The sequence below is a fragment of the Tamandua tetradactyla genome, chromosome 4, assembly GCF_023851605.1.
Source record: "Tamandua tetradactyla isolate mTamTet1 chromosome 4, mTamTet1.pri, whole genome shotgun sequence".
Taxonomy (NCBI): Eukaryota; Metazoa; Chordata; class Mammalia; order Pilosa; family Myrmecophagidae; genus Tamandua; species Tamandua tetradactyla.
The window spans coordinates 14,316,774-14,333,677 of NC_135330.1; the positions used below are offsets into that span (position 1 = coordinate 14,316,774).

At 53.0% G+C, this 16,904-nt stretch overlaps 1 protein-coding gene across 1 annotated transcript; it reads right to left on the bottom strand.

Annotated features, from left to right (window-relative positions):
• Window positions 1–118: 118 nt before the first annotated feature.
• ADAMTS4 (ADAM metallopeptidase with thrombospondin type 1 motif 4) lies at window positions 119–16,483 on the bottom strand. Its single transcript, XM_077156677.1, has 9 exons — window positions 13,137–16,483; window positions 11,608–11,931; window positions 11,221–11,353; window positions 10,469–10,639; window positions 9,522–9,808; window positions 9,226–9,412; window positions 8,784–8,959; window positions 7,699–7,874; window positions 119–7,190 (listed from the first exon to the last, which is right to left on the bottom strand). The coding sequence occupies exons 1-9, from the start codon at window positions 13,830–13,832 to the stop codon at window positions 6,764–6,766; spliced, it is 2,577 nt and encodes an 858-aa protein (XP_077012792.1). The 5' UTR covers window positions 13,833–16,483; the 3' UTR covers window positions 119–6,763.
• Between the last annotated feature and the right edge of the window lie 421 nt (window positions 16,484–16,904).

The window sequence follows — 16,904 nt, forward strand, 5'->3', positions numbered from 1 at the left end:
GCTCAGGGTCTGGCCCCGGCGAGAACGGGGGGGGGGGCACGTGCTCCACGACCCGCCCCGGGCTCGAGTGCGGTGTCGACTCCGGGCCTGAAAGGGCCGGGCCTCGGGGGGAGCGGACGCGGGACTTACCCTCCCTGGCCACACTCCTAGCGGAATCCTCCTTCCCACCTCTAAGCTCTATAAAAACAGGCTGCTTAAACCCTTGACTTTTCCTCAGGACCGAGGCTGACCGAGGGGCCAGGGGTACAGGTTCTGGTGCGTCCGACGACCTATAATCCCCGGTAGGTTGAGCCTTTCTCCCTATATGTCAGTGGCGCCCCCTGCCCCTAGTGCCACGAGGTATAAACATTGGTTCTTGCTTAGGATACATCGTTGCAGACTACTCTAGAACATTTTTGTAACTCCTAAGTATCCCGCAGGCCTTGAAATAGGAACTATTAGTCGATAAAACAATGAAACGGGGGAGGGGGGGCAGCGTCTGCTTTAATGTAAAAAATGTGTTTTCCCAGATAGTAGAGTAAAATGGACACTCCATTAATATACATCTTGTTTATATTGTATATAATTATGTTTCCATTACTCCTTGGCATATTGTGTTCTCTGGAAGTAGATACGCTGAGGAAACAATAAGAGACATGAGTAACCAGAGTTTCTGCGTCAAAGTTTATGATGTGTGTCTGTATGGGAGAAGGAAGGGATATAAAACAATACAGTGTAATAAATAGGATATCCCAGAAATGACACCTCATCCAGACTTAGAGATTCAGGATGGGCTTCCCAGAAGTAATGGCTAATGGGAAATTTGAAGCGCTATTATCACAACTAGGAAATTTGCTCTGGTGGAAATATGGAGTGGCCAAGACTGGAGTGTCAGGGAGCCCTTTGAGGGGGTTATTGCAGAAATCTTGTGGGAATGGAGGGAAGAGGGTACCTTTGAGAGTTGTTAGGAGGGTAATAGGACTTGGTGATTTACTGGATTTGCCAAGGGAGTTAGAGCGCTCCAAGATGATTCCTGGGTTTCTGACTTGGTCCGTTGGGTGGAAGGTGGCACCGTGTAATGAGAAACAAAACTTAGGAAGAAGCACTTATGCAGGGAGGGATAGAGATGACTAGTTCAGTTTTGGACAAAAGGTTGAGGTACCTATTATCTCAGAACAAGATAATGCCAGGTTTGGATACAATACCAGCTTTGAAACACATTAGCTATGTGAAATTGAGTAATATATTCTCTGGATTTTATCTGTAAAATGAACCCCATCGTAGACAGTTTTGTGCTAATTAGCCTAATTAGACAGTTTTGTGCTAATTATGAAAAAGTGCCTAGCGGACAGCAGATACTCAATACATCTGAATTTTGAGCACAAAGTGGGAGCTGAGTAAAAGCCCTGGTTTTTAAAAGAGCTCACTATGCAATAAAAAAGACAAATTTAACAGATAGTTGAAAGATGGTTACCCCAGAGGATCTTTCTTTCCTCTGAGACCTTGCTTTTTGTAGTGTTTTTTCCCTTGCAAATCTGACCATCACCTTATATCCTTCATTGCTACCTCCTGTCTACCACTCCCCTACATTGATTTACAAGCCTCTCAGTTTTCAGCAACCTTTACCACTACCCCATTTCAGCCACCCACACCCTGGCCATACCCTGGACTTAGTCATCAACTACAACAGGCTACATTTCTGAACATTTAAATTCAAATATGCTGGTTTTCACCACAACATTCCATCTCTGTATATTCTGAATAAACCCTGGAGCCCTTATTACTACATGACACAATAATACAAGGGAAGACACCCAGTCTAGTAACTGAAAAAGGAGTGGGATGGGCAAGAACACTCTTTAATGCATAGAGCCATGTCTTTATTTTGTTGTGTTTTCTTTTTTTAATTTTTTAGCCCCATGCCTTTAAAATCTCTCTCTCATTCAACATTTTTCACCTGGTTGGCAGCCTGTCCCCAAAATTATACCTCCCAACCCCCTTTAGCCCACAGTTTTTCCATCTCTCTCTTCTCCTCAGCTAGCTCTTTATTATATTATCGTCCAGCTTCAGGACTAGTCTCTTTAACTTCACCTAAATTTGGGGTAGTAGAGCCCAGCTGACCTGGCAAACAGAAATCCTTCCTCCCCTTTCTGCCACCTTACTACCCGAGGGACCCTGTAGTCTTACAGGCTCTAGAAGGAGATGGAAACGCTTCCTCCAGGAACCCTCCCATGACCCCATGCTTCTCCTCTATCATGACATGCATCACACAGGTCTGGAATATTTTCCTACCTGAATGTCCCAAGCACCAGACAGTGAACTCTCTAAGCACAGGGATCAGGTCTTCCCTTTATCATCCCCTAAATGTAATCCAGACCATTTGGCACAAACCACAAAATTAAAAAAATACCCCACCTTAGATCTGACCTAGATAATTCCTGGTTATAATTATTTTCTTATGCTAATATGGGTGAAGGGGCAGGCAAAGGGAGAAATTGGAGGGAAAGAGAATCAGCATGTACTAACTACTTACTAGAAGCCAGGGACAGGGCCAAGCACTTACATCAATCTTTAAATTGATGTAATTTAAAGATTGATATAAATTCTTAAATCCTGACAACCACATCATAAATCAGGTAGCAGTACACCCATTTTATAGATGAGGAAACTGAGGGTGGCAGAGGCCAAGGAATTTAAGGTCACAGCATTACGTATAAGTAAGTAGCAAAGCTTGGATTCCAGTCTGACTCCAAAACTCTATTCCATGTCCTTTCTCCTCTACCAGACATTGTTGAGAGCATGATTTGATCCCCAATCATGGTTTATTGAACAAATAAATGTGATAAATAGTCAATCCTCAGTGTGTGTGTGTGTGGGGGGGGATTAATATATTTACTCTTTTCCTCAGACCCATTTTCTGGCCAAAATTCTCCAACAGTATTTTCAGCTCCCTAATGCTTATTTGCATTGGCATTATCAAGAGAATGTGCTAGTCTGTCTCCATGGAGTCAGATATATGTGTGTCAATATGTGTCATTGTTTGTGTATTTATATATTACTGGGTGTGTGGGGTCTGTTGCTGGTTGCCCAGACTGTGAGAGATGCATTAATCTACTTCCTCCCCTCCCTTTCTTTTCTAAGGCAACTTTACTCTGGGCCTGTCCCCATATAAGGTGCTGTTTGGGGAAGTTGTTCAGTATTGTTGCTTCCCCACCTTCCCTCACCCTCTTCTTTCTGAGCATTTTTAGAACTGGTGGTTTCCCCCAGCTGTCAGCTGGTTTTTCTTACTGCCAATGATTTTGCACCCCAACCCCGCCCCAGCAACAGTCCTTCCCCCAACACGGGGCAGTTATTCAATTGGTTTAGAAACATCCTCTTAGCCAGTGATATGTTGATACTTTGAATTCCACTTTCTTACCCTTTCTTCCCAGATGAGTCCAGACCATAAGATGCTGGTTTTGTCACTTACTATCATTCTGGTATTTTAAGGGGGGAAAAATACTGTAATACTGTAAAGATAAAAGAAGTGGGGCGAGAAATAGAATAGAAGCACCCCCTAAAAACTGTGGCCTTCCCACCCCACGAAAGAAATAGTGATCGAACAAATGCCCAGATTTCTTCTGCTCTAACCACTAAAGCAGAGAACCTCAGGGGCCAAAGGAGTGTAAAGAAATTGGCCCAATTTGCTTTATTGTTTCAACCTCCTCCACCACCCTAAACACTCACACACAGGACACTTGACATCCCAGAAAATGGTTGTCCAAACTCTGCTTCACTCCCTGTAGGGACAGGTTGTTCACTCCTCAAGTAGTCACTGGCTTTTCTCTTGCCAGCTCCTCATTGTTCCATCTTCCCCCCCTCTCAGACCAGATACTTGAACTGGCTCGGTGCCTCCTTCCTTACTGGTGTTCCTTTTGCTGCTCATGATTGTATAGCCACACCCGTGCTTGGATCTACAATGACAGAAGGCAGGGAGACTGGGGAGACAGTCATTGTGCCTTGCAGGGAGGTATGTGGTCCTCATACTCCAGCAAGAACTCGTTGGGATCCCTGCTTCAGGACTTGGGAGAGTCTATAGTCTGGGTCTGGAAATGATGGTATGGAGGAAACCATTCCAGGAAGAGGTTAGGCATTGCCTGGGATTGAGGGCTAGGATGCCCACCTCTTTTGGAGGAGCTAGCTTTCTCTGCCCCCTTTCACTATCCAGCCCTGCAACCGTTTACTGAGAAAAACTCTTAAAATAAAATAATACATATGAAAGTCATTTGCAAAGTGTGAGCCACCATGAGAAAGGCAAGAAGGGCTATTATGATTACCTGTTTCACAGGACCCAGCCCAAGACCCACTTGCCCTAACCCTCAGAGTTCATTAAATCTGGGCTCCGTCTCTGCACAGTTCACTGGACCCTTATCATATGGTTCCTGTGCTACCCCATTGTTTCTCTCTGTGGAGGTATAGTCCATCACCTTCCCTGCAAAATGCAGCACCAGCTCCTTTAGGACAGGGTCACACATTGTTTGTGTTTGCACCTCAATCTACTTAACACAGGGCTCGGCTTATTGTACCGTGAGCTCGCAATATTATGGTTCAAAACGGGTTATTGGTGGTCCAATTTTGCTAACTAGGTTAAACAATTGAAGGACACTCTGGTCCTGTCCCACTCTTGTTTCCTCCGTCCTCCAGCCTGGGTGGTAAGAAGGCCAGAGGAAGGGTGGGTGGCAAGCACAGCAGTGGGATCCATGCTGCCAGAGTGAAGAGAGAATGGGTAACCTTTGGACCACTGCTGCAGAAAGAGTAGGTGCTGTACTGGGTGGCATAAAGTACAGGACACCATGTAAGGTACTGCCTGATATGGAACTTAATCAGCAAAGCCCAGCCTAGTAATCATCATATCCACAATCACCACAACCTCTGTGGCCTCGATACACAGCTCTGTACCCCAAGCAATGACTGACAGCCAAACCAGGAGCTGCTATAAGAGTGTAGCAGCTTTACTTCCTCATTCTCCCCTCTCCCACCCCTAGCATCAGGGTCTTCTTTATCTGTAGTTCTCTCACCCCTATATTCAATCCCTTCTCTAATCCCTGGCAGTCCCACTACTACTGCCCCTCAAAACTCCAAATTCTTTTAGGCCCCATCTGCCACCCTTCTCCATCACTGCTCCCTCCTGGACACAGACTGCGCAAGTTCATTCAAATTGCTAGCTCAGAAGGAAAAGGAGAGCTGTTTCCAGTACCCTGTGCCCTTCAAGTGTTCTGGCATTGTGGAGCACCTGCCTTCCCTCACTTCAGGTCCTTCTCTACACCATTCTTTTTGCCTTCCTGCCTATCCCGTGTCCTGTTCCTCGTATTAAATTCCATTCCAAGCTTTTCTCTTCAAAGAAGTCTGCTGGGTTTTCAATGGTTGTTTCTTGGAATCTTGTCCCAGTCACTCAGTAGTCAAAAAGGCAATCTCTCATACAAGTACAGTCTTCACTATTTTAAAAGTATTTTAGCATTTGTCCCCAAAATAACCCCGTGGGAACAGGTATTGTTAGCTCCATTCCTCAGCCTTGTGGCTTACCCACTACACCCCAGCTCACAAGATGCTGAATCCAGCAGAAATTCAGACTGAGAAGCTCCTCCTCCAGTGCTCCTTCTCCTACAGCCGCCCACCCAACTTCGCCACAACTCTGTTCTCATGACCAACCATTTGTGTGGATGTCGTTCTTGTTATTTTTGTACTTTCATATTTTTGTCGATTGCAGTTGTAGCGAAGGGCTTATTCCCTCATGTGACAGAGCCTCCAGAGAGGTAAGGGACAGAATCATCCTTTTTATCTGAGGGGCCCTCAGCATCCAGGAGAGGATTGGGGCAACCAAAGGCACTGAGCCTGAGGTGGGGGCGGGCACCCCTGCTGTGCCCCCTTGTCACCTTCAGGTGCATTGCAGACCACAGCGGGCCCAGGTGGGCGGAAAGGTGAGAACAGAAACCAACAGCAGCTGCCGCTTACGTGCCAGGCATTGTGCTAGTTCTTTATTTACATTATTCAGTCCTCAAAACAAACTTCCAAGGGAGGTATTGTTATTGGCAAATGAGGAAACTAATGCTTCGAGATGTGTAGCCAGAGTGCAGCCCACACCTGTCTGACTCCAAAAGGAGCACATAAATAACATAATTCAACTTGTATTTTTAAAATATGATCATTAATATCACTCATTCCCTGAAGGTCCATCCTACCCTTGACTCTTCCTTTCCCAGAAAATAAAATTTAGGCAGAGGAAAGCAGGGCAGGATGTACCTCATACATCATAACACACACACACACACACACACTCACTCTCTCTTTCTCTCTCTCTCTCTCCCAATCACTTAAGCCTATCACCACCATCTTGGATGCCCTAGCCAGGGTGAGGGCTATGAGCAGTGGAGGTCATCTTCCCCAGCACCCTAGCCCTCATCCCCTTCCCTGGTGCTAAATAAAAGTAAATAAATACTAAATAAATACAACTTGGGCCCACCCTGCCTTCCCCCTCCCTCCTGTGACCAGCAGGGCAGAAGGGGCAGTTTAGATAGCAGTTCACCTCCCAGCCCACTTGGATCCACGAAGCGTCACTGCCTCCCAGGGCAGGAAACCAGGACAGGGCCAGCCTGCAGATTAGGACACGGAGGAGGGGCACGTCTCACCCTCAAGCCTTTCCCCATCTCCCACTGTGTCTTAGCATGAGGCAGCTACAGAAGCCCCCTCTTTCTCCCAGCTAACTCCAAGGCCCCGGTGCCCAGAAAGGGCAGCCGGGATGGTGAGGTTATTTCTTGCCCGCCCAGGGGCGCTGCCGGAGGATTTCCAGGATCTGTGCCCTGCGGTGCAGCCAGTCCTGGGGAGTGGAACGTGGTGTTGACGGGGCTGGCCGGGGCACAAAGAAGCTGTAGCGGAGACGCACGTTCTGGGGGTCACCAGCCACCAGGGCCTGCAGTGTCAAGGGCTGGACCAGTGGCCCATGACCCGACAGTGTCTCTGAGGCTGCAGTGGCCCCACTGTAACGCAAGCTGACTGCCCCGGGCAGTACTACATCTGTGGCGGAGGGCACCAGCGTGTATTCACCATTGAGGGCATAGGAGCCGTCTGGGAGCTTCAGGGCCAGGTAGATGCTCCGGGGGCCAGGAGTCCCCTGCTGCCGGACAAGGATGTGGGTGGCCCCCGCAGGGATAGTGACCACATTGTTGTAGCCATACCTATGTGGAAAGAGTGGGCAGGAAACTTAGCATCTTCCTGAATCCCCCCCAGCCTTTCTGCGTGGTCTGTATGAATAGATGTGTGTTTATGTGGGTGAAGAGTGACATCTCCCCACACCTTGTAAGCTGTCCAGCCTAGATCTGAGCCACGTGCAAATGTGCCCCCCTCCCTCTTACTTCTGGACCTTTACACCTGCTGCCCCTGTTACTGAGGTGCCCTTCTAAGCCCCACCTCTCCATGCCTGTCTAAATTCTACTCCCCCTCCAGGACTCGGCTCAAAGGTCACCTCCCCGGGAAGTCTTCCCTGATGCCCACGAGGGCTCTGATAGCACCCCGTGCTGACACCTGCTGGACTCAGGTGACACTGTGCTGTAACTGCTTACTTTGCTGCCTCCCTCCACCAGACTAAGCTCTTACAGGCTAGAAACAGTGTTGAGTTCATCTCTGTATCCCCAGGACCCAGAACAGTGTCCAGGTAAGTGAGAGACAAATAATTGGTGAATGAACCTGAATTTTCTGAAGGAGCCAGACTGCTTACTGCAGCCAGAACCATCCCCACCGCACACCATGCACTTGTCAAACTTCTTTTTGGAGCCAATGACACGGTCACAGCCAGCGTGGATGCAGCGGCCCTGGACACAGACAGAGGAGCTGTCCGGGGAACAAGGCGTCCCATCTACCACCTGGGGGAAAGAAGGAACAATGCAAAAGGGTCTTCCCAAGTCAAGAGGGGTCAGCACGTCAAACAAGACCCAGACCCCACCAGGGAAGGTATCGGAGAAGTTGGGTGAGGTAGGGGTGTGGATGATACAGAGGGCCTAGCCACCGTGTGGGATGGTGATCAGTAACAATGAAGATGATTTAAAAGCCACCATTTTTAGAGAACTTGCTATGAATTAGGCACGATGCTAAGTGCTTTATAAACACAAATGTGTATTTTACAACAACCATGTGAGGTTTCTAGAAATGTGAACACTGAGGTTCAGAAAAATTAAGGCACCTGGCTGTCAAGCAGAAGAGCAGGGATGGAAACTGCTGGCCTGCTTGAGTCCCAGCACTGAGCCCAGACCTCGATGGTATTGTCCCCAGATGGACACTAGATGGCAGCCAACGCATAGGCACTCTCCCCAGCGTAGGGGTAAAGGAAACAAAATTCTGCTGGAGCTGGTTCTTCTTTGCCCTCAACCTCCTACTGCCCCATCACAGAGAGGGAGTGCAGTGGCAGCACCGGTCTTGGGAAGCCTTTTCCACTAATAGTCGCCCCATTAATGAGCTGAACGAGGGCACCAGCGTAATTAGACAGAGGCGCCCACAGAGAGCAGAGCAAGGACTTGCCCCAAAGGCCACAAACTCCCATTCTCATCATATGAAGCACTGGGAAACGGGGAGAGAAAGGTAGAAAAACCAAGAGAAAGTTGCTGACTGGCACCTTATGCCGAGTCTAGGGCTTTCCCAATTCCTGTAGACAGGTAAGTCCGGGCGGCCTCTGGGCTGGCCCAGCATGGCTGTGGCCAGCAGGGCTGTATGGGAGGATGTGTCCTTAGAAAACAGAGGTGGCGTTGGGAAGGGTGTGACCTAGACAGGGTCCTCACCCGGGGATGCAGCATGTAGTAGTAGCCCAGTGCCCGGGCCTGGCAGGTGAGCTTGCACTGGTCCTGGGGGGCCACACCCGTGTAGCGGGGGACCCAGTCCATGGGCCCCGGGAAGCTCTTGAAGAGGTCAGTGCGGTGGTTGTAGGCAGCACACTGCTCCTCACGGAAGGTCAGTGCTGGAGGGGTAAGATGGACAGTCAGAGCCCCTCCCTCCTCTCACTGCCCCATAAGCCTCTCCACCTAGCCCACCCCCACCCCAGACCTCTAGACAGCACCGTCCCTCTCTCCCCCATGGACTGTCAGAGACGTCTGCTGAAGGGTAAATCCTTCTCCCCTCTAGTCAGTCTTGTGTTGACAGTACCCCTGGGTCCCCGTACCTAAGGGACAGTCTCTGCTGCTCTTCCAGTCCCCCTCAAGGACTCCCACCCCTCCTGTTCCTCACCTGAGCCGGTTGGGCAGTTCTGGGTGTTGCAGGAACGGAAGCGGGTGCGGCGGCCCTCACAGTACTTGCCACCATTCCGGGGGACTGGCCGCGTGCAGTCCCGGGAGGAGAACTGGACGCCACCACCACAGCTCCGGGAGCAGTCGCCCCATGGTCCCCAAGGACCCCAGCCACCAGCCTGGGGGATCTACAGAGGGACAGAATGGGAGGGTAGGAAGTGTGCACTCTCTCCCGGCCTCAAGGCCGGTCCCCAGATCCTCAGGGACCCCAGTCCCACCCGTGTCCAGGGATCTCACATTGAAGTACTGAAGCTGGTCGACATGTAGGCAGCGGCCACCCATGCAGGCCTGGGCCGGCCCACAGGGGGTGCCATCAGCCCAGGGTGAGTGCTTGGTCTGGCACATGGCATGGCCATTGAGGTGGCCAGAGCACCAGAGGGCAGCACAGGGTGGTGGCAGCTGCGGGCAATGGTGTGAATCGGGCCCAAAGGTCAGCTGGCACTGGCGGTCGGCATCGTAGTCCTTGCCGGGGAAAGTCGCGGGCAAGTGCAGGGGAGCCTCTGGTTTGTCTAAGAGACAGTGTCCTGGGAAGGAGACGGGGCACAAGGTCAGCAAGGGGCTGAGGCAGGCGCTCTAGATTACCAGCTGAAATCGGGGGTTCCCTGACGCCTGCTGGATCCTGTCATCCAAATCCTAGGGCTGGAAAGGGTTTTAAATAACAGCTCCAATTTATGGAATGCCAGTTATGTGCTGACTGATTAGCTAAATGCTTGCCCAGTACAAACACCTTATGCCTATTTTACAGACCAGCTACAAACAGAGAGAGGTTACGTAACACATCTATATACCTCTGAAGGAACCCAGAGCACTAACTCTTCCTACTACAAAATCCTGGAGTCTGTTTCTCCTCAACAATCCTGCCCAGCAATTGTGACCCTGCTGTGCGTGTACAGCTTCAGTGACAAGGCATCCACCTCCTTCACTGCCAGCCCATTTCTGTGCTGGACAGTTCTGACCCTTGAAAGTCACTTCTGATTCTCTTGAGCCTCCCCTGGGCTTTGCTATTTACTCCAGAAGTAAGAGCCACCCCCACACAGCAGCATTTTGTGCCCCATCCCACACTGCAGAGGAAGCACTTGGGAAAGTGAGTTTGTCCTCGATGGAGGGTGGCAGAGTAGGTACAGCGGGGGGTGGGGGTCAGGAATTGAGTCTGATTCAGGGAAGGGCGAGCACCACCTGCTTACCATAGCCATTGTCCAGGAAGTCAGTGATGAAGTGGGCGCTGCAGGGGGACCAGGGCTCCTCGGGGTCCACGTGAGCCATCACGGGAGCCATGACATGGCGGGAGGTGCTCCCGGGCCCGTTCAGATCCACACAGGGCTTTGAGTTGTCATGGAGCATGTTGAAGACATGACCTGTGGGAGCAGAGGTCCTGCTAGGGTCCCAGGGTCCCATCCTGATGCCTTCGGGGGTGGGGTGGGGTGCAGCAGGCCCATCGTAAACCTGGCTGCAGCTGTGGGCGGTCAGACCTATTTCCCACCTCACCCGGCACCCAAGCCCTGTCTGGTGCTCCTCAGTCGGTCACCCTCACTCTCCCACCTCCCCTTCTCCCCACATACATTCAAGGCCCCTTCTGTACCCACTTTTCCTTGTTGCCAACATTTCCAACCCTGGCCCCACCTGCTCCCTCACTGACTCTTGTGAATAATTTCTCTCTAAATACCATGCTGCCTACCCTGACAACGCGCGCGCGCGCACACACACACACACACACACACACACACACACACACACAGTAGGTTTCCAGACACTGTTTCGATGACTAGAGAAAACTAAATGTTTGCCCACATCCACAGAAGAGAAGGACAATGACCCCCGGGGGCCTGGAGAACAGGAAAAAACACTTTGGGACCCCCATGTGCATTCTGGTGAGATCATGACTCCCTGCTAACTCTCTCATCCATGCCAGGGGCCCCTGTCTGCACCCCCATCTTACCCAGTTCGTGGGCAGCAGTAAAGGCTGACTGGAGCCCATCATCCTCCACGATGGCACAGCTCCGAGCAGGGTCACATACCGTGCCTACATCAGCCATGCCCAGAGTGTCGCACGTGGAGACTCCGCACAGGTCCTACAGGGAAGGATCCCAGAGGTTGGCGGAGAGCCAGCACCCCAGGGTCCATTGGGTTGAGATCCAGATGAGTGGGGACCTGGGCACTGAGTTCCCAGCACTGTCAGGGCTCAGGCACCGTCGGAGGTGGTGGTGGGAGCCAGGACAGCACGTTACACAACTCCAGGAGTGCCATTTACATCTTAAGCTCTGCAGCAGTCCTTCTTGGAGTTGTGTGGGACACAGCCCGTGGCACGGATCAGGGAGGGCCTCACCTGACGGGTGAACAGAATGGCTGTGTCGAAGTGGTCAGGGTCTGAGTCCTCAGGGGGATTGAGGCTCCGCTGCCAGGCACAGAAGTTGCGCAGGGTCTGGGCAGCACTGGGCCCCACCTGCGGCCCTTCCTTGCCTGGCCCCAGGATCACCAGCCGAGTCACCACCAAGCTGACAGGGTTGCGGATGCTCGGGTGCTTGAAGGCCTTGGCTGCCGCTGCCATAACGGTCAGCAGGTAGCGCTTTAGCCCAGCCCCATGAAAAGCCGCCATCTTGTCATCTGCGACCACCAGGGTCTCCACGAATCGACTCAGGGAAGCAAAGCGCTGGGGAGAAAAAAGGAGAGGGGGATCCTGAGCTAGCTTTCCAGACCTGTGGGTCGCTTCTCCCCTACTTTACTTCCTGGGTCTGGAACTCAGCAGAGCTAGCTGGGCTCTGCACACATTCCTGACGGGTCTGGCTTGGGCCCTCCCCCACCCCCAAATCCCAGAGCTTTTGTGGTGAGTATGAGGAATGAGCTGGTGGTTCTGAGAAGGGAGGAGGAGGAGATGCCACGTCCCAGGGCTGCGTGGGCTCCAGAGGTGAAGAGCAGCAGGCACTAGCTCGGGGAGGGGCTCTGGGGTCCCCAGGCCTGGCGCGGCGAGGCCTGCGGACTGGGGCTGCGGGGCTGGGCTGCAACGTGTCTGTCCTATGTGTGGTCCGTCAGAGGAACAGTTCAGCCAGCAGCCAGGGCCGGGGCCAGATCTCAGCGTGGCGGGTGTGGGGCGAGCGTCTGGTCTGGATTAAAGCTAGGGCGGGAGGGAGGAAGGAAGAGAAGGGGGGAGAGCGCGAGTGGGAGGGACAAAGGATGGACAGCCTCACCACAGCCCGTCCAGGGGGCGGGAAGGGGACTGACCAGAAGGAGGTATGGGATGCTCTCCTTCCCTGCCTACTCCTGCCCTAGTTTGCAGTTTGCCAGGACAATTTTGAAGCATCAGTAGCCAGAGCCTAATCCCCCAGGACCCGAAACCTTCAAATCTCACTCCTTTAGCTGGGGGGTCAGTGGGGAGGGGTAGGGGGCAGGAGAATTGAGGGGGTGGAGAGTTGGCATGGGGTGTGGGGGATGGTTTGTAAACCCCCTTGGGACAGAGAAAAGAGCCAAAGTCAAGGGGCTGTAAGGAGAGCCTCTCTGCTGGGGATTGTGCCAGTAGGGGACACCATGATCAGGCAGGGACAGGGCATGGGGTGGGAATGGTCACTCTCAACCTAGAGAGTGACCTTCAGGGGATCAGCTGAAGGGCTGGGGCTGGGGTGGAGCAGGGAGTGACCAGGGTCTTCCTGACACGCCCCCCCGACCCCACCCCAGCCATCCCTGGCTCCTCCGCTAGACAGATCCCCAAGCAAGGAGACTAGTGAAGGGAGAGAAAGGCAGGCAGGAGAGAGAGGAGCAGAATGGTCAGAAGTAGCAGTGGGTGGAGAGAGGGTAAATAGCGGTCAGTAGGACAGACATGGCAGGAGGACACTATAGGGCATAGACTTCAGGGCTGCTTACCTTGGCTCTTCGGGGGCTGGTGCTGGGGTTGGGGCGCCTGTGTGGAGCCTTGACGTTGCACATGGGGCCTTGGCCGCTGGCGGGGCTCTTCCTACGTAGGATGTGAGCCCCAGGCCCCTCAGCAGAGTTAGGAGTGCCCCGCTCTAGGGGCTGGAGGTGCAGTTCGGCCCCCCTATACTGCAGAACCCCTAATAGGGCTCCCCCATCCCAGTGCAGAGATGCCACCGACTCCGGGTCTCCGTTGATGGTGCCGGTCAGGTAGGTACCCGGCTCAGCCCCGCCCAGTAGCTCCGGCGCCTGGCCCAAGTACTGCACCGTCAGCCCCTCGACCTGCACGCCGGGGTCCTGCTCCAGCTCTAGTAGCAGCGTCTCCCCAAAGGCTGACAGGCGGTACAACAGCCTGGTAGGGGTTCCCAAGCCAGGCAGGACACTGCTGTTGAGCTTCTCTGGAAACACGATCTCTTCTTCCCGGGGGAGGGGGCTGGCCGGCTGGACTAAGGGCAGGAGGGGAGCCAGCAGCAGCAGAAGCAGCCACACCAGCCCGGAGAGGGGCACAGTGGGGAGCAGCAGGCGGAGTTGGACTCCCCACAGCCAGCACTCCGCCAAGCCCCTCCCGGGACATGGGCCAGTCCGGGACAGGGCACTGGAGCTACAGCTGGGAGAGAGTGAGGCTGGCTGGGGCATGAAGCCCTCCATGCCCTGGCCTGAGGAAGCTCCTCTCTGCAGCTTGGGGACTCGGACTTGTGCCAGGCAAAAGGCAGAGTTTTCAAAGGGGCTGGGGACCTTCAGAGGAGATGGAGAAAACTTGGCCCCTAAGCTTAGGGGAGATCCCAGTGGTCTGGCTCCTCCAAATTCTCCTCCCGCGCCTGCCTCTCCTGGATCTTTGGCTCTGCCTGCCAGTATCTTCTGCAGCTTCTCTGGCCTTTCCTACTGTATGACTTTGTCTGGCTTCCCCTCTGTTCTTGCCCTCTCTGTCTCTGCCTCCTTCCGTTGTGCCTTTGTCTCTTTCTCTCCTCCTCTGTCTCTCCCGTGTCTATGGGTCTCCTCGTGGGTTCTCCCAGCCTCTCTCCGCGCCAGCTCCTTTAAGCATCCCCAACCTCCGCGATTGGCTGAGCTATAAGCCACTCAGCCGGGAGCTCTGTCGGTGGGACTCAGATGTGTGTCTCATTGCTTCCCAAAATCCTAGATTGTGTTTTCCTTGGGAAAAAAAAAAAAGGGACTTGCCCAGGGGAGGGGAATCTCTAGCAGCCGGATAAATCAGAGGCACCCGGCCAGCTGATGACATAGCCTTTTCCCAAAACCCCACATCAGCTCTCAGATGTCTCTTTCCCTTTTTGGTGGACTAGAGCCCCAAGAGGGATAGGAAATCAGGGAAAGGGCCTGGCCAACATGCACAGAAAGGGCCACAGTCCTGGGAGAATTTCTGCTCTCACTGTCTAACCTGGCATGATCTCCCCTTTCTCAGGGCTCCTTCATGCTACCCCCTGCTTCTAGAAGCTGGTTCCCTGGACTGAGGAGACTAGTGAGCTGCTGGAGAAAGAGGGTGTGGACCAAGTTAAAAATCATTAAGAGGGCAGAACAAGAAAAGAAAATTGAGGTGCCTTGAGGATGGGACCCAGCAGCTAGAGAGAGTACAGGCCGCTGGGAGATGGGGTAGGCCAGGAGGCCATGACCAGGGCCCAGAGTTAGAATGAGTCTTCGAATGGGCACTTGGAGGGGGCAGAGGACAAGGCAGAAGGGGTTAACGACTTTTTCTTTTAGAGGAGGACCAGGGTGGCACCTCCTCTGCTCCAACACCCCTTCTCTCCCTCAGGCTCCCTCTTCCTGAGTTACCACTACCGCCCAGTCCGGAACAGCCATTCCGCCTCCGTTCCCCCCAGGGCTCCCCCTCCCCACTTCCTGATTCCCCTTTCCCTGGCCCAGCTCCCAGTCGCTTCCCCAGGCTCTTGGCCCTGCTCCTACCTACTCCCAACTGCCCTAAACCCTTTCCCAGCCTCAAGTCAGCCAGCCCTGGGCCCCCAGCCTGAGAAAGTCTTATTCTCAGGAGCCCAGACGTACTCAGTGTCAATAGAAGGGAATCCCCTATCTAGCTCCCTCCGCTGGCCCCACCTTACCCTGTGAACCCAATTCTTCCTGGAATATCTAGTAATCTTTTATTTCTTATTTGCTGTTCACCCTGGGACAGGGAGAGAGGGTGGAAGCAGCACTGTATCTACAAGGAAATTAAGGTATTCGGAGAAAGAGAACGTGGTGCTTGGGGGTGGGGCAACTGGAAGAAGAGGTGTGTTAGGAAAAGGAAGCAAAATGATTCCCTTGGTTCTGGACTGGAGGGAAGTCAGAAAAGAGACCTTGGGGATGTACTTTCAAGGCAAGGCACTAAGGGGTTCAGAAATAGGGGCAATTTCTGCTCACCCCACCCCATGGCCACTTGTTTCCCCAGGAAATCCCGAGGAAAGACAGTGCAATCAGCAGTCCTTTCCCTTTCCCAGGCAGACCACCTCTCCTCCTACCCCTGCCACTTCCCTACTCACTCTCTGCCTTGTCACCTCCTGTCCCCCACATCATTTCCGCCAGAATATTTCCTCTCCCCCTCCCTTCCAACTCAGGTTACTAATACCTGCTGGTGACTATTAGTTCCTGTACCACCCTCCCTCTTGTGACTGCCAGACCCAACTCTTGCCCTACTATATGCATGTTCCTAATCCTGAGTTGAGGGGTCTGGGACTATAAGAGTCAGACAAGGGTTGGGCGAACAGAAGGGGCAGGGGCAAGAGGAGCTATCCCCAGAGCTCTTGCTGCCCCTCTCCACCCCCCATCTGAGATAAAGACAAAGGAGGTGACTAAACAGTCAGAGACAAAGAGCCTCAGAGTCACAGAAGCAATGTGTATGTGTGGGGGGGTTGCCAGCCGGGAGAAGGCACAAAAGATGCAGTGTCCCAAGCCGCCCCCCAGAAGCCCTCACCCGAGTCCCAGCTCAAGCTGCCTCCAGGGCCAAGCAGCTCAGACTTCTCCCAAGCTGGATTAGGGCAAATAAATGCAGTCCCTGTAGCGTCCGCCACCATCTGTGACCCATTAACTGTGTCCCAACTATAGAGAAAGAGAAGGCCCAGGGGAAGGGTGAAGAATGAGGAGGGCAGCGGGGCTAAATCTCTGCCCTGGTTCTGAGGGGGCTGTCCTGTCCACCCCAGGTCCTGGCCAGTTCCCACAGCCACAGCCCTGCCCCCCACCTTTTGGTACCATTCCCATTAGGTCAATTCCCAGGCAAGAAGTTTGGCTTTCCCTTCTTTCTCTGCCACACCCCTGGTCTGTCTGTCTCATCCTTCTGTACTGCTGGTGGGCTGTGTCCCAGGAACTGTCTGGAGGAAATCTGGGAAAGGCCTCTTTTCGCTAGGGGGGGTGGGGGGGGGGATGTAAAAACTCGACGGGTGGCCCAGCAGGAGCTGGGCTTGGAAGGAGAGGGAGAGAACAGTGACTGGTCTCCAAGGTTTTGAAAACTCCATCCCTTCCTTACAGCATTAGAATCAGACTGTCCAGGACTGAGGCAGAGTCAGAGAGACCTGAGGGAAAAGACACTGACCCAGGATGTTAAGTGGGGTGTGAGACATCTCTAAAGGAACTTCCTGGGTCTGTAATTCTGTAAGTTTAGGGAGCCTGGCAATTATCAGGGGGAATTTCCCTGCCGGGGCTGGGGTGGAGTGTCTTCTTCACACTCCGGCCTGTTCTGCCAACGTTGGTTGCCTTGGCATCCTGCTACTCTTTTTACAGTGC

What these genes read in the sequence shown, in the direction of transcription:
- ADAMTS4 (XM_077156677.1), bottom strand. Translation starts at nt 13,832, where the DNA reads ATGGAGGGCTTCATGCCCCAGCCAGCCTCACTCTCTCCCAGCTGTAGC. An exon ending in CTTCCTGGACAATGGCTATG is followed by an intron (nt 9,809 to 10,468) that starts GTAAGCAGGTGG and finishes TCTCCTTCCCAG; the next exon opens with GACACTGTCTCTTAGACAAA. An exon ending in ACCAGCTTCAGTACTTCAAT is followed by an intron (nt 9,413 to 9,521) that starts GTGAGATCCCTG and finishes GTCCCTCTGTAG; the next exon opens with ATCCCCCAGGCTGGTGGCTG.